This window comes from Colobus angolensis, unplaced genomic scaffold (assembly GCF_000951035.1).
Source record: "Colobus angolensis palliatus isolate OR3802 unplaced genomic scaffold, Cang.pa_1.0 Scaffold24, whole genome shotgun sequence".
NCBI lineage: Eukaryota > Metazoa > Chordata > Mammalia > Primates > Cercopithecidae > Colobus > Colobus angolensis.
Window position 1 is genome coordinate 12,856,910 of NW_012115599.1, and position 22,085 is coordinate 12,878,994.

At 52.4% G+C, this 22,085-nt stretch overlaps 1 protein-coding gene and 1 pseudogene across 3 annotated transcripts in view; both read left to right on the forward strand.

Annotated features, from left to right (window-relative positions):
• LOC105514202 (chromosome unknown open reading frame, human C6orf106) overlaps window positions 1-4,233 on the forward strand; it is a 127,287-nt gene extending 123,054 nt beyond the window's left edge. For all 3 annotated transcript variants that reach the window (XM_011945410.1, XM_011945409.1, XM_011945411.1), the window contains one exon: window positions 906-4,233. In XM_011945410.1, coding sequence (XP_011800800.1) covers window positions 906-941 — 36 coding nt within the window. In that variant the 3' untranslated portion in view covers window positions 942-4,233. The remainder of the gene's footprint in view (window positions 1-905) is intronic.
• A 1,028-nt stretch (window positions 4,234-5,261) lies between these two features.
• LOC105514269 lies at window positions 5,262-15,369 on the forward strand (annotated as a pseudogene).
• The last annotated feature ends 6,716 nt before the right edge of the window (window positions 15,370-22,085 follow it).

A 22,085-nucleotide genomic window follows, 5' to 3' on the forward strand; every position in this document is an offset into this window, starting at 1 on the left:
AAAAAAAAAAAAAAAACTGAGACATGATTTCGCTCTGTTGCCCAGCCTGGAGTGGTGCAGTCGCGTAATCATGGCTTATTGCAGCTTTGACCTTCCAGGTTCGAGTGATCTTCCCACCTCAGCCTCCCAAGTAGCTGGGACCATAGACATGTGCCACCATGCTTGGCTAATTTTTTAAAAAAATTTTATAGGCATGGGTTCTGACTACGTTGTCCAGGCTAGTCTCGAGCTCCTGGGGTCAAGTGATCCTCCTACCTTGGCCTTACGAGGTCCTGGGATTATAGGCGTGAGCCACCGCACTTGGCGTAACCACATGACCTTGAACAAGTCTTAGTCTCTGCAGTAAAATGGGTATCAGTGAAACGGGTGTTATAATACTCACCTGGCTTTTAGGGCAGAGGTGAGGATTAAAGGCAATGTAGGATTAGCCCCTAGTACTGTGCCTGGGACCTAGGTGCTAAATAAATAGTTGCTGTTTCTGTGTTTTTGCTGATACATGTGTTGTTAGCTAGCGGTAGCCTTACATCTGAAGTTAAGGTGCATAGAATGGCATATAAGGATCTTTAGCAGAGTGGTTGAGACACTTTTGTCAAGAAGAAAATAGGAAAGCTTTGTGGCCTGGGTGAAGGAAGGTTGGCACTGACTGATCGACCATCTGAAAGATTGGGGAGTTATCTCTCTACCGTCCCCTCTCTTTGGATGGTGTGATTCAGTGAGAAACTTAGCAACTTGAAATGTACTAATCTTTGACCTGCTGAGGTTTTGTATGGCAAAGGCCCTCAGGCCTTGTCTGTGGATTGGGGCTTCCTTGTGACTCACTGGGAACCAGAGATTCTTGCACTTGGTTTGGTTGTCAAGTTGCACTGCCATGTCTACCATCACTGACTATCTTCACTCTCTTCCAGGGGCTCCATGGGCCTTACCCCTTCGGCCAGTCTTAAACGGGTGTCAGCAAGAAGAAAAATTAACAAAAGACAGAAGGCCTGACTTTGGGGGGTTAGGGCAAGGGGTTCCTCTGGATTGCAGACCACATCGCACAGACCCCTGGCTCTGACCCCCTCTCATCTGGGAAGAAGAGGAAGAAGCAGAACAGACTAGTTTTGAGTAAACTCAGTATGCATGTGTGAATGCTGAATCACAGGAATGGTGTTGAGGCTACCAAGAAGAAATCCATGCAGCCACTTTGGGTTTTGTTATAGGCATCAGTCTAACAAGTCATTAGGTCACTCGGGAAGGGGGAAAAAGTTTAAAATGGGGGAAAAAAGCCATCTTTTTAAACAAAAATTATTTTGCCTACAGAGAGGTTGTAGTTTTGAGCACATGTTAATTTTTTTCCCTCTTTCCCCACTTTTCTTTTTTTAAATGAGGGGTAACATATTCTTTATAGAATAGTGCTTGCTCTGGAAGAGATTCAGGTGAAAAGTTGGCGTGGCATGTTTGAGGACTCTGTGGATCAGTGCTGCAGGAGTACATCTGCCATGCCACATGACTCCAGAAGTCTCTGACCCCATTTGTTTTTAATGGCATCAGCCAATGAGTTATCACCCTTGTCCTCCTCTTCTCTCTTAATCTTCTGTTGATTTACACCTTTGACATTTGTATTCATCAACCCTGTGGCTTGTTAGCATCAGAACCTCTCTGAAGACCAAACTTCCCTGTGTGGCCAGGAGAGGAAGCCTTGAGGATAGATCTCGGGTGACGTGGGATTTTCTAAGCCCGAGAGGTGTCCTTCTGCACACCCTTGTAACAATTCAGATTGCTTTTCTTCCATGTTTCTCTTGGCAGAGAGAAATGCCATCATGCTTACTGCTCTTTTGGATTCTTCATGCAGTAGCTTCCCATTTGCTCTGGGAACAGTGCCTCTGTGCTGGTTATACGTATGCACCACGTGTGCACGCACGGGTGTTGATGCAACTCGCCAGCAGGTGTGCAGCAGGCAAGCTTGAAGGTGGCCCATGCTTCTCTGTTGTCACACAACTCCTTTCCCTGTTTCCCTTCAGTTGTCCTCTGTGATATTTTCACAACCTGTTAGTGGAGGCTGAGCTGTAGAGGTTGGAAAATACAGCCCCAAAAGGGGAATTTGTCATGGGGAAGGGCCAGCCAATGACTACTTGATCTTGGAGACCACATTTAGATGGGAGTGAGAGGACCTCCACAGCCCTGCCTCCCTGCCAGGATGCTAGGTTACTGGCTGGGAGGTGGGCAAGTGGCAGCCCAGCTGAAGCAAGAGGCTGATTGGCTGGCTGCTCACTCAGGCAGGTGGCCCCCCTGGCATCCTGTGGATTCTGAGCAGGTTGAGATGTGGATATCTCCATGGGAAGCTTGAACCAGGCTAGAACAGCTGTCTGCCAAAGATACAAGAATATGCAAAGTCCCTCTTCTCTTCTCACCCCCCTCCTTCCCTCAAGTCTTAGTTGGTTTGAGAGCCAGGGATATGGATCCAGGGTGCTGTTGCAGGGTCACCTGCCTGTTACCACACCCCCATCCAGCTGGGTGGTGGGTGAGGGTATGAGACAGGCAGGGAGACCAGGTGATGAGTGGCTGCAAGGAGTCATATAGCCTGGGTGTGGGTGAGGGTCTGCCTGCCTGTTTCTGTCTGGGTGTCTGAGTTCCAAAAAATGTGTGTTGTTTGTTCCTCCTCATCCTCTTCTGAGACTGTTGTTTTTTTAAAGCTTGATTGTGGGAGAAAAGCTTGTGTGAAATTCCCTCTTCACCTCCCCACCCCCCACCCCCAAAATAAAAGGGGGCATAAACTTTATTCCACTGGAGAAGCCCTAGGGGTGGGTGGAGCCAGCCTGCTGAGAAGCGTGGCGCAGCTGGATCTGGGACTCGACTAGAGCTTACTCTGGAGCACCTACTTCCTGTGTGCATGGGAGTGTTCCATTCCCTAGCAGAGCAGAGGGAAGTCTCTGCCAGGTGCCCGCGCCACAGGCCTCAGGATGGCTTTTTGTCTGAGGGCCTCATTAGGCCCAGACTGCTGCTGCTGGTACCAGTCTCCTGAGACACTGCCTCCCTGCACCCCATGCATGCCCAGCTGTTCTTACTGCTTAGAAGCCTTGAAGCAGCACATCTCCACTGTCCCTGGCAGGATTGTGGGAGGCTTCACAACCCCTGCTTTCCTGACTTCCTCATCTGCCCAACACTGGGTGCCCCTTCCCAGTTTCCCAGCAGGGGCTTCATGGGCCACCATCAGTGGGTCTGGGTCTGCCAGAGTCGTCTTGCTCTTCCTCTTGCTTCTAGGCAACCACACTTGGCAAGTTAAACGTCCCAAGCACCTTGTCTCCCTTCCCAAGAACAAACCATTTATGTGCACATCCTTGGAGGTGAGGTGAGCTCCTTGCAGAGGGCCAGAGGAAGTGCAAGTCATGGAGTGCAGGCAGAGGGGCCCATGGCTTCCCCAGCCCAGGGAGGGTATCAGTATCTTTCATTCTCTCTCTCCTCACTGGTATGGGTTCAGAGCAATGCCTAGAGCCCCTCTCTGCTCCCCTGCCTAGTGGGGCGGTAGTGGCTACCTCTCAGCCCCAATAGTCCCTGCTCCTCTTAGAATCTTCACCAAGTGGCAGGCCACCTCTGGGCAGGACCACCTGCGTGTGGCACCCAGGAGGTGAGGCAGACACCATGGTTAGATGTCTGAACCCAGTTGGGGAGACAGAGGGGTTCAGACTTGGGAAGAATCTGTCAGTGTGCATGGAGTGAGGTGTGTGTGTGTGGATGGATGTGCACGTGTGCATGCCTTTTTTCTTTTTGCCATGAGGACAGTTGAATTTGGGGCGTTTTTTCTGCAAGAAGCAGTCAGCCTTCTCTCCCCCGTAAGGACTGGCTGTAACCTTAAGCCCATCAAAGTTACTTCCAGCCTGGAGAGAACCTCACCAAACAGCTGGTGTGGCCTGAGGGTGGTCATGGTGGGAAATGGGCATGAGAATAAATACCTCCCCAAATTCAATCTGAGCCCAGCAGGAGAGGATGATAGGGTTGCCAGGGCTCAGAAGTGCAAGCTGATTCCCCACCCCACCCCACCTCACCGCACCTTTCCTTTGTTTCCTTGGGTGAATGCAGGAGCAGCAGTGGCTGCCCTTCCCACCTGGACAGTGGTGTGTGTAGAAAGCCAGCTGGATGTTTGTGGTGGGGCCTCATGGTGCCTAGGAGGAGATAAAGATGAGGAGGTTTTTCCTTATTGTATAAATGAATATTTGTATGATTAAATTAACACACACACCAAAAAAAAAAAAAAAAGCTGTTTTCATGTGTGTTGGTGAGTTTTATTGAACCCTCAAGCCTCCTGTAAACTTGTGTGGCCCCATAATGGCTCCGTGATGTGTACTGTTTGGTCTCTGGGCCTTTCCCTTTTGCAGATGGGAAAACTGAGACCCTGAGGTTCATCATATGTTTGGGAAATTAGTCCTGGGTTTATAATGGGATCTCCTGTGCTTTCTGGTGCCCAGTGACCAGGAAGGTAAGGCACCTGCCTCCAAATGACCTGTAGGTCACCAGGGTGCCATGCCTCTGTTGATCACTACTGGATCTCCAGCACAAATAAATACCAGCCAAGTTAGCACTGATCAGCCAGCAAGCATTGTTTGGTTCCCTGCCCCAAGGGCCTGAATGCAAGACTCTTCTTTCTCAGGGAGCACCCTGATACAGAGCCCAGAGTGAAATAGCCTGGGAGACTGGCCCAGAGACCCCTGGGGTGAGTGCCCTCACCCGTGACAGTGTACCTGCATCCTGCTTCCTTCCAGGTGTCCACAGCTGTTCTCTGCAGGGGAGCCCACCCCCCACTTCACCTGGGTCTTCTGGCAACTTCAGACCCACTCCTAGGCCTTCCCCAACACCCCCACTGCTGAACAGTTATTTGCTTGGCAGAATCTGTTTGTCTTTGGGGCTGTAACCTGTCAAGGAGTCACTAGGCCCTGGGAGAAAGGAGCTAGTTTGATGGTAGCTCCTGGCCTGGGCCATTCCCACGGGGGCTGGGTGACAGGGAGGGGGCTCTCAGCTGAGTCTGGGAGATGGCAGGGAAGCAATTGCAGTGGTCTGGGCCCAGCCCTTCTGGCAGAGCAAACAGGCACGCTCAAGTCTCCTCTGTACCTCAGCCCAGGTTGTATCAGGGTGTTTCCCACCCTGTTCCTGAGAAGGTCCCTCCCTCAGGCTCTTCTCACGCAGGTTCCTGAGAAGGCCACCTGCTTGCTGTGACCCAGCCATTTCCCTGACATCACCTGGTGCCCAGCCCTGTCTGGTTGCCAAGAGGATAGGTACTGAGGGCACTCATGGCAGCCCCAGATTTTGGAAATGAGAAAGGAGCAGGCAAGACTGCTTAGAGATAGGAGAGAATATGTGTGAGTTTGGTGGTCAAGGGTGTTCAGAGAATGGATTCTGGCCAGTCAGCGTGACTGACTGAAGATGTATTAGTATAGAAACCAGAACCTGAAACTTAAAAAATACCTATATATATATCCTTTTTAGCCCTTAGTTCTGAGACACTCTGATCTGGGGAAATGCTTTCCAATCTTGAATGTGTGAAAATGCGGATTCTGATTTAACAGGTCTTAGGGAAGGGAGCAAGATGCCGCATTTCTAGCAAGCTCTCATGGATGCTGCTGGTCCAACCACACGGGAGGTCCAGCCCCCACCCCACACCCCAAAATCCACCCAGCCTGTGGGATACTAGCCAGGGATATGTTGGCCAGGCCCACTAGGACTTGAAGGAGCCGAAGTCATCAGGAACAGTAATGTTTAAAATGTGAGCAGTGGTTCCCCAGCATTTCCCAGGGTTGATTCAGGCTGTGATTTTTGACTTAATCATGATTTCTGGTGTGCTGCCCTTCTGTCACAAACAACAGATGTCTGAGTATCCACTGTAATTGTGGCAATATTGCCTGACCATTATTGGCCGATTCCTGTTAAACAATTTATGAATATGAATCACCTAATTTAATCCACAGCTGTCCAGATGAGGCAATCAAGAGCAGATAAGCCTGGTGCTCAGTTTGTGAGCAGCTAACATCTCCAAGTGTCTGGAGTCCTGTACAAGTGGCAGTAAAGCTGCCTTGGGGAGCACGGAGTAGACCTTAACTTAGTCCAAGGGTGTCTGGGAGACTTCTCTGAAGAAATGACACTGAATCTGAGACCTGAAGAATGGGAGGGTGGGACAGAGCTGGAGGAAACAGCCTACAGGAAGATGGGAGAGGGCAGTGTACTGGAGAGGCTGAAAGGAGATCAGTGCCTTAGAGAATAGGGACTTCCCAGTTATTGCCCCAGCCCGGCCTGGGAGAGTTCTGCCACCCTTGCCCCTTGGCACTTTGTTAACTCATTCACTTATTGAACATCATTTATGTGCTAGGCACTATTCCAGGTGCTTGGGATATAGCAGTAACCAAAAAAGAAAAAACCCTGCCGTCATGGAGCTGTGTTCTAGTTGGAGTAGACAGACAAGGAACACAAATGTAGTATGTCAGGAGGTGACAGGTACTATGGAGAAAAAGGATAGGAGTTCTGTTGAGGGAGAGAGGATAACTATTTCATACAGGACAGTTGGGGAAGCCTTACCTAACACGCAGAGACTAAGCCTTATGAATACCTGGAGTAGGAACGAACCTCCAGGCAGAGCACCGCAGGTGCAGAGGTCCTGGGTAGGGCCAGCTGAAGAGGTCAGATGGTGTGGGGCCTTGAGGTGACTGAAGTGGCCGTGGCTTTCATCCTGGGTGAGATGGGAGCCATTGCAGGTTTGTGAGCAGAGGGAGGAGCACATCTGGAATCGCCCTGGCTGCTGTGTTGAGGATAAACTGGAGGAAAGGGTAGGCGCAAATAAACTAGTAAGGTGGGTTCCTGGGGAGTGACAGCGAAGGAGGTGAGAAGTGGTTGGATCCTCATTACGTTCTGAAAGTGGAGCCAACAGTATTTGCTGATGGGTTAGATGTAGAGGAGCAGAGAAAGAGAGAAACAACCCCTGAGATTTGGGCCCAAGCAACTAAGATCTACTTACTAGATTGACAAGTTACTGTTAGCTAAGAGGCAGGACCACATGGGGAGCAGACTTGAGGGGAGAAATCAGGAATTCTTTTTGGACTTGTGCAGTGTGAGATGCTCAGCAGGCATTCAAGGCAGGGGCCGGGCTGGCAGCGTGGATATACAAAGCTGCAGCTTAGAGGTGGGGTGGGGGAGTCCTCAAAGTGAAATGGAATTTAAAGCCTCAGCACTGGTTGAGGTTATCAAAGGAGTGAAACATTGGACCTCATCTGTTGCTCCCTCAAAGCCTACTTTTTGCCCCAATTCCTTCTGCAAGGATCTTCTCTGACCAAGAAAACCTCTTCTCAGACTCAGAGCACTGTTGACTGCAGTTGATGTCTTTTCTGTCCTTTTCCTTAGACTCTTGTGCCCCCACCCACTCCCTGCTGGTCACAGCAGACGGTTATGGAGTGGATGAGGGAATGGATGGTGTCCAGGCTAGGAGTGACCCCACCCAGGAACCAGGCTGCAAGGGCATGGAGGAGTGGAACCACAGCCCCAGTGGGGCCTAGTTTAATTCCTGTGGTCCTTCCTCCCAAGCTCCAGTCTGGGGCCCTGGAGCCAAATCCTAGAAATTCCTCCTGCTGGGCTGTGAGGGAGAAGCCTGAGAAAAGAGGGGGACTGTGTCTGCCTTGGGGCCTAAGAAAAGAAGCCCTGCAGGGGCCACGTTCACCTGCACCAAGCCCCTGCCCTGGTCAACAATCGAGACACCCTGGATCCCTGATGGGCTGGGGTGCCACGGCTCAGTGCCTCTGAGCAGCCAAGGCATCCCCCTCTGCACCTTATTCCCACCTCAGTCATGGGGCAGCAAGGGCCAGGGAGGAATTTCAGCCGAGCTGTGAGGAAATCCTTGTCTCAGGCTGTGGCTGCTGATGCACGTTGTGGGAGCGTGAGTGGTCGTTGGGGTGCTAGGAACATGGCCGCCTCAGCTGGTGTGGGGGTGTGTTTATGGCCAGCAGAGGGTGCCATGGGGCCCAGACCTCTCCTGGAAAGGATGAACACTGCCCTGGCCTGGCCTCCCCTGCAAGAGTTTCCCAAATTCCCACCCCTCAAGGGCAAGCGTTGCCTCTGCCCTCCACCCAGGTGGGTGAGCGTCAGTCTGAATCTAGGCTCTGCTGTTTATCAGCCATGTAACTGTGGTCAGTTTACGTAGGCTTCAGAACTTCAATGTCCTTATCTGTAAAATGAGGATAGTTTCTACCCCAGAAGTGTCATAAGAATTAAAACCATCCTATAAATGTTTAGCATCATATCCCTGGTACATGGTAAGTATCCAGTATGGGGTGACCATTGTTATATTATGACCTGCCAGAGATGTCAAGGCCTGGGCCCCCAAAGAGAGGGGACTGGAACACTGGGCATGTGGGAGGCAGAATCAACAAAATCTATAGCCTGTTCAGGGGTCTCTCTCCGGACCACAGCTCTTATCTGAGGCAGACCCTTGCTTTATGAATATTTCTTGGTTTGGGGTGGGAGTTGGAATACAGGGATGCAGGAAAGGAGCATCCTGGAAGAGGGTTGAGGAGATCTGATTTATTCTTTTTTTTTTTTTGAGATGGAGTCTCGCTCTGTCCCCCAGGCTGGAGTGCAGTGGCCCGATCTCAGCTCACTGCCTCCCGAGTTCACACCATTCTCCTGCCTCAGCCTCCCAAGTAGCTGGGACTGCAGGCGCACGCTGCAACACCCGGCTAATTTTTTGTATTTTTAGTAGAGACAGGGTTTCACCATGCTTAGCCAGGATGGTCTCGATCTCCTGACCTCGTGATCCACCTGCCTTGGCCTCCCACAGTGTTGAGATTACAGGCGTGAGCCACCGTGCCCAGCCCTGATTTACTCTTAAGGAGAGGAGGCTGCACTCAGCAACAGCATACGGTGGGCTGTCAATACATACTTGTTGAATGAAGAAGAAACGGGGGACCTGCCTTCTGCAGGACTGGCCTGATTTCTGGAGGTGGACACTGCCCACCCCAGCTCAAATGGCTCAGCTCAGACCCCAGACAGTGTCAGGGGCTCCTGGAGAGGGGTGGGGGTCACAGATGTACCTGTGTGTGAAAATGATAGCCCAAAAACGTATGCCTGAGAACTGCTTTGACCACTGCGGTTTACCACTTCTGAGAGGAGTACGGGGGCCAACACATCTCCATCCAGGTGTCCACAAGGACCTGTGTAAGTGCCAGGGCCAGGAATGGAGGCCAGGGCCACAGGTGGGCACCTGATATTTACTGGTGTCAGATAGCACCCAGACCTTTCAGACACCGCCACCTCTTGATTTCATGCTGTTTCTTTCCCGCTTCTGTTTGTGAGACAGAGTCTTTCTCTGTCACCCCAGGCTGGAGTGCAGCGGCATGAAACAGCTCAGCATGAAACAGCTCAAACGGCTCACTGCAGCCTCACCTGGCTCAAGCAATCCTCCCACATCAGTGTCCCAAGTAACTGAGACCACAGGCACACTCCACTACACCCAGCTAGTTTTTAAACATTTTTTGTGGAGATGGGATCTCATTATGTTGACCAGGCCAGTGTTGAATTCCTTGCTTGAAGTGATCCTCCCACCTCTGCCTCCTAAAGCACTGGAATTACAGACAGTGTGCCAATATGCCCAGCCTTCTTCACTTCTGCTTTCTCCCACCTCTCCCCCACACATTTCAGCTTCCTGACAGTTGAGCACACTCTAACTAGGGGCCCATGGTCATGGAGATGAAAGCTTGGGGTCGGGGATGCCTGCAGAGAGGTGGTGGGTTTGCAGGAGTTGTCAGGGTGGATTGGGAGGGAATCTCTGTGTGTGTTGAACCCCTGCTGGGTCCTGTGATTTACGTCATCCAGGGCTGATGAAGAAACATGTTTCTGATGGGGAGATAGGACCTAGGAGATGGGAAAAGTGAGCACCAATAGGGAATCCAGGCTAAGGGTCCTGTGAGTGAGGCCCACAGCAAATATGCCAGGCAGGAGGATCTGGGAGAGCCAGGCCTTGCCCCAGTGCTTTGGGATGGTACAGTCGCCATTCAGAGCATCCCCAAAGATGAGACAGCACTACCTTCCCCAGAGTCCCACAGTCTGTGTGGACCACTCCTAGCCCAGGCTTTCTCCACAACACCTGAGCCAGCAGGGAGAGCCAAGGCACCCCAGGGGGAAAAACATCAGTGACTGGTTGGGAAACAGGAACCGACTCCAGCTGGCTCCCATCCCCAGGCTGGGCAGCTAGGGTCCAGTGGGGTCCAATCATAGTGGTGGTGGTTGGGCCTGAGGGGAAGCAACCTTGGCTCTCAGGACTGGTTTGCATGGAGGAGAGGGTAATTTGCATCTTTGAGGAGTTGCAGCTGTGGGAAGGGAGGGGGCGCTGGGAACCTTTATGCAGGCCTTCAGTCTCCTGCTTCCTTCTGGGTGAGGGGGAGGCGAGGAGCACACCCTGCTGCTAGCCAGTCCCTACTTTACTTCATGTAAGGAGCACAGCTGGGTCCTAGAGCCACTGTCTTGAGGTTCAGGCTCTGTCTTGTGTAGAACATGTGGATTCAGAGCACAGAAGCCTCCACATACCTGCACATGCACACAACCATTCACAAAGCATGTAATCCAGCATACCTGTGCAGTTCTGTGCACTGCTCACATGGGGACATAGGCACATGCAATACATGTGCATCCACATACTGACACCCAGGTGCACACTCATTACCGTTACCTTAGTTCCTACGCAGACACATCACACCTACAGGGTCACATAATTTCACACCAACCACACACAAGCCTACACATTCACACTGTAGAGTCATTTTGAAACTTTTTCCATAAGTCAGGCATAGTTTACATTCTTTCTATTCTATCTTCACAACCTCCAGAAGTAAGAACTAATTTTTCCTTGTGATTGAGGTATAATTTACATACAGTAAAGAACACAGAACTTAAACAGGCTCAGCATGATGACTTCTCTCCTATGCACGCCCTGCATAACCATTGCCCAGGTCAAGATCTAGAGCATCTAGAGCATGCCAGAGCCCCAGCAGCTCCTGAGTGTGCCCTCCTGGTCAACAGCTCACACAAGAAAAGCTGTTATTCTGATAAGGTAAGTGCCACGGTTATTCCCATTTATTAGGTTAGAAAAACTGATGCTCAGCCCCGTGGTCACCCACTAAGTGGCCAGACTGAAGCTCTCTGACTTCAGACCACTACATAACATAAACATCCAGTAAATACCTCATAGTAGTAGAGGGCCATGATCACAAAGACTTGGAAAAGCATCCTTTGTTTTTTCTACAAAGAAAGCAGCAGAGAAAATTTAAGCTTTGTGGAGTGTTGCGAACCTTGGAATCAAAAACACAGGTTCCATTCTGTGATAGGAAACAGCACATCACGAAGCATTTTCACACAAGGGTTGTTTGTAGTTTTTAGTGCGGGATATTCCATTTTTCCTTATAGGCCTCACTCCTGAGCAAAGATGTCTTGCTAGTTCCTCTCTAAGCAGATTTTCTTTTAGAATTCATAGCTACTTTTGAGTATTTGACAATGAATAGAAACCTAACAGCAGCACCTGTTTTGTCAACCGTGCCCTTCTGAGGGTGCGTATTGGTTCGTAAAGGATCGGCAAGGTCTGTGAGCTCAGGGGTTGCAGCTCCTGCTCTGGGGCAGCGGATACAGGACTCGACGGGCACACAGAGCACAGTGTGCCCACGGGGATGGGTTATGCGTTCAGGGACACTTCTGCTCTAGAAGAAGCCACTCAAGCATTTTCATTGTGCCCTTCACCCGTGGTAACGCTATTGGCGAAGGTTGATATTTATTTGTTCTGTTAATAAATATATATTGAGGACTTAACCTGCCTTGTGCCCAGTAGTGCACTAGGTGCTAGGGATACAGCAGTGAAACAGACAAAAAAATCCCTGCAGCATGGAGCTGATGTTCAGTAAAACATGGTGAATCAGGTGACGAAAGATGATAGGGAGAAACAAGAGGAGATAAGAAGAGGGGAGTTGGGAGTGCAACTTTAATCATTTATTTTACCTTTTTAAAAAATAGAGTCAGGGGCTGGTCGTGGGTGGCTCATGCCTGTAATCCCAGCACTTTGGGAGGCCAAGGTGGGCAGATCATTGGAGGTTAAGAGTTCCAGACCAGCCTGCCTAACATGGTGAAACCCCATCTCTACTAAAAATAACAAAATTAGCTGAGCATGATGGCATGCACCTGTAATTCCAGCTACTCGGGAGGCTGAGGCAGGAGAATCGCTTGAACCCGGGAGGCGGAGGTTGTAGTGAGCCGAGATTGCGCCAATGCACTCCAGCCTGGACATTAGAGTAAGACTCCATCTTAAAAAATAGTAAAATTTAAAAAATAAACAGAGTTGGGGTCTCACTATGTTGGCCAGATTGCTCTTCAACTCTTAGCCTCAAGCAATCCTCCCACCTCGGCCTCCCAAAGTGCTGGGATTACAGGAGTGAGCCACCACATCTGGCCAGGAGTGCAACTTTAAATGAGAGGTCAGGGAGGTCCTCACTGAAAAGGTGATGTTTGAGGTGGTGTGTGAAGCAGCCGAGGGTAGCGATCATTGTGGATATCTGGGAGAAGAGCATTTCAGGCAAGAAGAACAGCCAGAACAAAGCAAAATAGGTGTCCATTGTATTCAGATGCCAACTATGGATTTTGTACAGATTCTGGCACCTGTCCTGCCTTTAGTGCTGTGTGACTTTGAAGGAGCCATTCGCCCTCTCTGGGCTGTCTCTTCACCCACATGATGTGAGGTTTAGGTAAAGAACTGCCCTGTCCACCTGAGCCCTCTCTGTCCTTGCAGGCCTGTCCTTACCAGTGGGGGTATCTCCTACAGATAGGGAGCCACAGACCACTTCTGTAGTCTGGTCACAGGGCGTGACAGTTCCATAGTAATGCCTCTGGCCTGGTCACCTTCACCCCAGGGCCACCACAGCCTCAGTCCAGGGCTGTAACCCAAGGGTGGCAATAAGGAAAACTCTGGCATGGTTTATGGACATTTGAGCATTTTCTTTTTTCTTTTCTTTTCTTTTTTTTTTTTTTTTTTGAGCTGGAGTCATGCTCTGTCGCCCAGGCTGGAGTGCAATGGCACGATCTTGGCTCACTGCAACCTCTGCCTCCCGGGTTCAAGTGATTCTCCTGCTTCAGCCTCCCGAGTAGCTGGGATTACAGGCATATGCCACCACGCCCAGCTAATTTCTGTATTTTTAGTAGAGACCGCATTTTGCTATGTTGGCCAGGCCAGTCTCAAACTCCTGACCTCGGGTGGTCCACCTGCCTCGGCCTGCCAAAGTGCTGGGATTACAGGCATGAGCCACCATGCCCAGTCAAGCATTTTCAAATGTTGGCTATGTGTACTTGGGAGGATAAGTAACATTACTGGAGATCTAATTGTGCCTCGTATGCTACATGTTCACCTGCAAATTTATTTTTGAGGGGAATAGTGGATGAGAGCTGAGTCTGGGGTCCCTCTACCTTTTCTGGACACTTAAGTGGGAGGCCTGGGTCATCTCTGGAGGACCTGTCTCCTAAGTACTCTGGACCTCCTCTCAGGGTTGGCTCCATATCTCAGCCACTTCCCTTCCCTTTGTTCAGTTTGCTTCTCAGAAGCCTCTCTTAAGGAGAAATGGTCACCTAAGACCATCTTGGCAAAGGCGAGGGCAAAGAAGGAGATATTGACAGACCCTCTTGAGTCACTTGGGAATTGCATTCAGCAGCAAGTAGCATGGTCCTGAGCGATAGTGGCTTAGACAAGATAGGGATTTATTTTTCCCTCATTAGATGTAAAGTCTGAGGGTATGTACAGGGCTGGCTTCCATCCTTAAGACAGCCACTACAGCTCCAGATATCACATCCCCGTTCCAGACACAGAAGAAAGGCTGAATCAGCCCCCTTTGTAAGGAACTGCCTTCGAATCCCCATCTGATGACTTCCATGTATATCCCATGGGCCGGAACTTGGCTACTTGTTCCTTCTATCTGCAAGAAATGCTGTCATCATTGTGTCCATAAAAGGAGGCCGGGTGTGGTGGCTGACACCTGTAATCCTAGCATTTGGGAGGCTGAGGAGGGAGGATCACTGGAATCCAGGAGTTTGAGACCAGCGTGGGGAACATAGCAAGACCTCATCCCTAATAAAAATTTAAAAATTAGGCCGGGCATGGTGGCTCACGCCTGTAATCCCAGCACTTTGGGAGGCCGAGGTGGGCGGATCACAAGGTCAGGAGATCGAGACCATCCTGGCTAAGACGGTGAAACCCCGTTTCTGCTAAAAATACAAAAAAAAATTAGCCAGGCACGTTGGCAGGCGCCTGTAGTCCCAGCTACTCGGGAGGCTGAGACAGGAGAATGGCGTGAACCCGGGAAGCGGAGCTTGCAGTGAGCCGAGATCATGCCACTGCACTCCAGCCTGGGTGATGAGCAAGACTCCCATCTCAAAAAAAAAAAAAAAAAAATTAAAAATTAGCAGACGGGATGACACACGCCTGTAGTACCAGCTACTCAGGAGGCTGAGGCGGGAGACTCACTGGAGCCCAGGATTTAAGAGGCTGCAGTGAGGCATGATGGTGCCACTGCACTCCAGCCTAGTTAATGGAGCAAGACCCCATTTCTAAAAAAATAATTTTAAAAAATAAAAGAAGAAAACAGATACTGGGGAGGCAACTAGCACTCTCTTCCCTACACATGCCCTGTACTCTTCCATCTCTGATCTTAAAAACTGCATGCTGGACAAATGCCACGAAGAGGAAACTGTTGAGAAAACGAAACTACTGGGGAAGGGAGGGCCCACTGAGAACCATCCGAGTAACTGACCACCGCTAGTCTTCGCTGGACACCACGAACCACACTGTCCAAACCTTCTTCTCCCCTGTCAGCAACGGCCAGCCCCCCAACTATGAGATGCTCAAGGAGGAGCACGAGGTGGCTGTGCTGAGGGCGCCCCACAACCTGCTCCCCCGCTGTCCACCGTGATCCACATCTGCAGCGAGACCTCTGTGCCCGACCGTGTCGCCTGGTCCCTGTTCAGCCCCCTCTTCATGAACCCCTGCTGCCTGGGCTTCATAGCATTTGCTTACTCCATGAAGTCTAGGGACAGGAAGATGGTTGGCGGCCTGACTGGGGCCCAGGCCTATGCCTCCACTGCCAAGTGCCTGAACAACGGGGCCCTGATTGTGGACCTCCTCATGAGCATTCTGCTCATTGTCATCCCAGTGTTGATCTTCCAAGCCTATCGATCGATCAGGAGGCATCATCCAGGCCAGGAGCTTTGCCCATGACCTGAATCCCACATACTCCACCTTCCATTCCTCGCCCTGCGCCAGAGCCCAGTCCTGTATCAGCCCTTTATCCTCACACACTTTTCTACAATGGCATTCAATAAAGTGCATGTGTTTCTGGTGAAAAAAAAACCTGCATGCTGGCCGGGCACCGTGGCTCACGCCTGTAATCCCAACACTTTGGGAGGCAGAGGCAGGTGGATCACCTGAGGTCGGGAGTTCACGACCAGCCTGACCAACATGGAGAAACCCCATCTCTATTAAAAATACAAAATTAGCTGGCCTTGGTGGTGCATGCCTGTAATCCCAGCTACTCGGGAGGATGAGGTAGAATAGCTTCAACCCCGGAGACGGAGGTTGCAGTGAGCTGAGATCGCACCATTGCACACCAGCCTGGGCAACAGAGCGAGACTCAAGACTCCATCTCAAACAAACAAACAAAAATAAAACTCATGCTGTTTTCTCCACCTCTGGGGCCTTCCACCCTCAACCCACCCCAGCTAGGTAGGGAGCCAGCAGCTCAGTATCTAACCTGCTGGGGTTGCCAGTAACAGAAACTCGCCAGGGTTGCTCAGGTAAAAGGAGGAGGGTGGAGAACTCAGAACACTGACATATTGTATCCATCAGAGGGGGGCGGAGTGGTGGGGCCTTGCTACCGCCCCCACCCTCCCCACTCAGCAGGGACCGGAAGCAGGTGTGGATTCTCTGGGAAGCTGACTTGAGGGGCAGCACTGCCCACAGCTGAAGACAACAGCGAACAAGCCAGGCCTAGTCCCTGCCCCCAGGGTGCTGACATTCTGTTGGGGGAGAGACAGGCAGCACACAGACCAAACCTAAAGATTGTTTCAGGCTCTTGGTGCCAAGAAGATGAACAGCTTAGCATGGGAGAGAGAAAGCAGGTGGCTAGGGAGCACCAGGCACGCCGTCAGCACTCGGGAAACGTGTACTGAAGGTAGCCCTCAGGAAAGGGGCCCGGAACCCAGGGCTGTAGACCCTCAAGGAGCAGGGGAGGACCCCTCAGATCACAGCTCAGATGGAACACTCCAGATGTCAGGGACCGAGGCCCTCAGCCTGGGGCCTCACCCAAGCCTGGAGAAGGGAGGAGAGATCCCAGGGTGTGGGGGAGTCCTGCCCTAGTCCTGCCCTAGTACTGGGATTGCTCAGAGGAGCTGCTGGGTCCAGAGACCCAGCAAATGCCAAGGGTCCAGGACTGTGGCCCCCTTCACAGTTTTCCCTAGTGGTCTGGGTGGGCCCTGGGTGTGCAGATGAGTGGTAAACTCCAAGATCTACTGGGGAAGGCAGGTAGGGCCCCCCTCCCTCAACATTCCGTGCCTGGGACAGGCCCTCCGGGCAGCTGTCTGGCTTAGAGGGAAACCAGCCCTAAACCCAAACCGATGATGTGGGATGAACAGCCCTTTCACCACCAGGGCACAGCCGCTATGCCCTGAGCATCCTTCTTGGTGGAGAAAGACACCCAGGGTGCTGAGGAAGAAAGGACACTGGCCGGCTCCCCGAATTCTCCTTCTGCAAGTCCTGCAGCTCCCGACCTTGTCTCTGGACACCGTACCTCTGAGGCCCTTAGGAAAATGGAATGAACTCACCGTTGAAGGTGTTGATGCTGTTATCACGAATTAATGCCTCACCTCCACAGGCCGTGCGTGTTCTCAGGCAGGAGCTCCCTGGAGCTTCACATGGACAGTCTATAGAGAATGCTCATCCCCACCTGACCCTTGAGAAGACTGAGACTCAGACGGGAGGTAAATTGCTCAACCCCCCGCCCCTGCCCCAGGGAAAGGGGCAGTGGCTGTGGGGGGTTGGGGTTGGATCCTGCAGCCAAGGGTCATCGATGTCAGCTGAGGACTTTGTCCTGTGGCAGCAGTGAGCGCTGTGGGGGTATCATATATCCCCATGATAAAAACCAGCAGCCCTCTCTCACACCCTCACATCCATCCCTGGGACTACTGTCTATCCTGAGAGTGTGCACAAATACAATCTCCACTTTTCTCTCATCTGTCCAGAAGCTATAGTACATTATCCCCCTTTTACAGTACAGGAAACCGAGTGCCAAGGACGTTGAGACCCTGCTCCAGGTTTCAGGGTGTCTGGGCTAGGTCCTCTGCCCCAGACCTGCCCTTTGCCCCCATTACCCATGTATGGCAGTGCTGAGAAGTGGGTAGGACATAGGCTGTAATGTCACTTATACCTGGCCTGAGTTCATACCTGCTGGCCAGGTATGAACTTGGGCAGTTTGCTGATCTGCTGGGCCTCAGTGTTCTCACCCATGAAATGGAGCTACTTCCTGCTTCACAGGGTCAGACTATGTTGGACTTAGGCTCACTGAGGCCCCCGCCCTTCTCTGGGGATACAAGACCTCCCCAGCCCTCACAACACTACTCTGGGGGCTAAGCAACAGCTCGGGGCGGGGGGGCAGCTCCCCACTGTGCCTGGTGCCCCCTTCCCTGTCCTGGCCCTATGCCAGCTAGGCCCGCCCAGGCCTCATCTTCCAGATGGCACCATAAAGCCATCCCCGAACCTGGCCCACACGGAAGCAAACAGCCCCTCCCAGGAGGCCACACCCTGCTGGAGACCACAGCAGCATGTTCCCGTTGAAGGATGCCTGGGGACAGGTGTGAGGGGCAGCAGTTCAGAGCCGGCTCCTCCTTTCTGGGAAGGGGGAGGGAAGCCAGTCTGAGCAGGGAGCTGTGACAGCTGGGAGGTCTTGAGACCATCCCCTCGCCTTTCTCTTCCTCATCCTCCTTCCTCTCTCTCCTTTCAGTTCTCGGGTCCTCCTCTTCTGGAGAGACAAACTGACCCACTTCCAATCAGCTGTGTGACCCTGGGCAGGTCAATCTCTCTGAGTTCGAGTTTTTCCCTCTGAAATGGGGATAAGCACTCGGCAGCCCCTTCCTTGGCTGGCTGTGAGGGCTGAAAGGATGCTTTGGGAGGCATCCCTAGTGGTGAAGGAGCGATACAAGGCCTCCCCAGCCCTCACAGCACTCACCCTGTGTTCTCTGCTGTCCACGTGTTTGCGCAAAGGTTGATCTTCGACCTAAGAGGTCAGCAGTGTTGTCTCTGTGCCTGAGGAAACTGAGCCCGGGGAGATGAAGGGCTCTCCTGAGGTCACAGAAGTTGTCTGTCCACCTGCCTCATTCATGTATGTGCCTCACAGGTGAGAAACCCTGCACAGAAGGCTCGGCACATGCTTATTTCCTTCCCTTTCCTCACACCTCTCTAAGGCTTGGCCCAGTCTTCACAGCCCGGCTCCCAGCCTGCCTCTGCCTCGCAGCCTCTCAGACCCCCGCGTGGCCCCTTTTCCCACTCCTGGGGTTCTTCCTGTCCCTGTTTCCCTGACACTTGCCAGGTGCCAGGTGCTGTTCTCACCTCCCCAGTCAGACCGTGAGCTCCCAAGGTCACAGTGGCTCACACCTGCAATCCCAGCTACTTGGGAGGCCGATGCAGGCGTTCAAAACCAGCCTGGGCAACGTAGCAAGACCCCATCTCCACCCCCAGAAAAAAAAGTTTTTTTTCTAACTAGCCAGAGGTGTGTGTACCCATGGTCCTAGTTACTTGGGAGGCTGAGGTGGGAAGATTGATCGCCTGAGTTGGAGGCTGCAGTGAGCTATGATCGCGCCCCTGCACTCCACCTGGGTGGCTAAGTGAGACCCCAGCTTGAAAAAAAAGGAAGTAACGAATGACTGTGTGAGTGAGGGAGCGAGGGGGTGAAGGAGGGTGGGGTGGTGTGTGAGGTTTCCTCACCTGCCGGTAGGGACGCCTGGGAGGTTTGTGAGTGACACCCGAGATGCTGGGTGGGTCCTGCTTCCTGCAGCTGCTGCCAACTGTGTCCCAGACTGGGCGCGGGGATCCTGGCTTCTCTGACATGACGCAAAAGCCGTGTCAAGAGGGCAGAAGAGTTTAAGGGTCACCGGCCGGGGGGGTGGGGGCGGGCAGCTTCTGAGGTCACGCAGGGCTGCTGGGTCCGGTGAAGGGCATGGACGACAAGAGGTCAAAACCAAAAGTGGAGAAAGAAGCTGGACAGAGCAGCCTTCCTGGGACCGACTGACCCTGGGATCCCTCATTCAGGTTGGCCCCTGTATGGGCAGGACAGAGTCATGGCCTGGCTGTTTCTTATCAGCTGTGTGTCCCTGAGCAAGTTAATGAACCTCTCTGGGCCTGTTTCCTCATCTGCAGATGGGAGTATGATACTCTATAGGGTTATTATGAGAAGTAATATATAGAAAAGCGTGAGTCCACAGTGCCTGCACCACATAAAGGGTTCGATAAATTCAAATAGTAATATTATTATTATTGCATTAATAAAGGCACAGAGATAATGAGAGACCAAATTGAAGGCACTCAGCAGGCAGAAGCCAAGGCGAGACCAAGACTCCTACTTGGTGACTCCAGCTAGAGGCAACAAAGCATGGGGTTGTGCACGAGGCTCTGGAGCCAGGCTGCCTGGGCTCCCGGATAGCTCTGCCTCACTCACAGGATGTGTTACCTCAGGCAACCTCCTTAACTCTCTGTGCCTCAGTGTCCCCATCTGTAGAATAAAGATTATAGTAGCGCACCTGCCTCATAGGGTTGTGCAGAGGATTCTGGAGTTAGTATGTGTGAAGCACGTGGAAGAGTGCCTTGTACAAAGAAAACACTCCATAGGCTCAACAGACACAGTGCTGTGTGACCTTGAGCAAGCCTCTCTCCTCTCTGGGCCTCCACCACATCCCTGTAAAATGAATCATTAGACAGGTTCAGCCTGAGGCTCCTCTGGGCTCTGAGGTCTGTAGTTCTGGGGAGGGGAGTCACACTGGGCGCAAACACCCCTCCTATTTTTACAGTTCCCGCATGCCTGAGGACAGGGTCCCCCGCAGTCTGTGTCCTCCCTCTCTCTCTCTCCTTTCCCCTCCTTAAGGCTGGCAGCCGAAGGAGAGAGGCATCCCTAGTAGTGAAGGAGCTGGGTAGTGGGTGTCGGTCATACGGTTGGGACGGTAGGGGTGGGAGAGGAGAGGTGATGAATTTCCTCCTACCAGCCTTCCGTCCTGTTCCTGCTTCCACTAGTACCCTCTGTCCTCACAGCTGGGCAGCTGGGCCAGGCCCCTGCTCATCTCCAAGTGGGGTGGTGCCCTCACAGGCAAGCCTGGCTTGCCCCTCCCTTAGGAGGGGACCCTCAGAGAAGCCCTCTCCCCCTCCTTGGCCCCGTAGAGCTGGGCAGGTGCTGCCTGGGAATGAAAACGTAGTCTATGAGTCAAGCCCTGACCCTGCTGTGTGATTCAGGCAGACCGTTTACTCTCTCTGAGCGTGTCTTGGGGTCCGAGCGCAGGACAGGCCGTGTCTCAGCCCCTCCTGTGGAACTGGTGATAGGAGTCACCACCCAGGGAGGTAAGAGCTCAGTGTCCCCCAGCCCCAGGGCCTGACTTGGGTGGTCTGCATCACCCTCCTCCCCTTCGCCCCTCCTACTCGACAAGGCTTGAGTCACTTCAGGGGAGTGGTGCCCCTGACTGGAACCCCAGGGTGAGGTGGAAGCGGTTAGAAACCCCGCACCAGGAAGCAAACCCTATTCCCCATCACCCCTCCCCATCCTCCTCCTCCCCACAAGCCTGTGGCTATTGTTGCCCAAGGCAATCAGATCTTACATGGGAACCGGGAAGAGGGAACCTAGCCCACACCCTCTGCCCTCCTCAGGGGCGTTTTCAGACCCACCTCAGCCCCAGCCCCAACTCACCTCCTGCCTCTCCATTGGTACCCCCGGCCCCAGCAAAGTCCATCCATCCTGTTCATTCCTTCAGTCTACGCACAGCTATCTGCCAGGCACTGCACCGGGGTCCAAGGATGCCAGGCACATGAGAAAGAACCCTGTGTCTATGGGCTCCCAGACCACGAGGCCAGCAGACAAGGAGGACTGTTGAATAATGCCGGGTATGGCTGGGCACAGTGACTCATGCCTGTAATCCCAGAACTTTCAGAGGCCGAGGCAGGTGGATCACTTGAGGTCAGGAGTTTGAGACCAACCTGGCCAACATGGTGAAATCCCATCTCTATTAAAAAAATATATATAATAGTTAGCCACGCCCGGTGGCGGGCGCCTGTAATCCCAGCTACTCGGGAGGCTGAGGCAGGAGAATTGCCTGAACCCGGGAGGCAGAGGTTACAGTGAGCTGAGATTGCACCACTGCACTCCAGCCTGGGCAACAAGAGCAAGACTTCGTCTCAAAAAGAAAAAAAAAAGTCTGGAAGCAAGAGCCGCTGTCAGCCCTACGATGGCAGGGCCTGTTTTGCTGACGGTTGTATCCCCAGTGCCTAAAACATCTCGGTAAATGTTAGAATAAGTAAATGTTTGGCGAGAGCTGCTGGCAGCCTCTAGGGCTGAACCAACACACATGGTTGTAAAGTGAAGCAAAATGGGCAACTGGGGCAGGATCACAAGGGCCTTCCTGCCCTAAAACTCCTCGTGCTTTCTCACGGGGCAGCGGGAGCCATGGGACATGGTTACCAGAGGGGCAGCCCCCACCTCACCCTGCATTCCCTTCCCGTGACTCTCACTTGATCCAGCGCGTGGTCCCCCCAGCTGTCCTTTCCTTCATCCAAGAAGTCGGTATCTGTTGATTTGTTGATATAGGCACATAGTAAACAGCTACTGCATGCCATTGTTGTGCTGTGAGCTGGAGGTGAGTCCAACAGTCCTGCCCACACATTACCCACAATCCAGGACGGGGACTCAGAATGTGGGGTTTGTGGAGGTGCTTCGACTGGTGGGGGGCAGTCTGTGAACCCCTGGGATTGCACGCACGCCTGTGCGTGTGTGTGTATGTGTGCGTGTGTGTGTATGTGTGTGTGTGTGTGT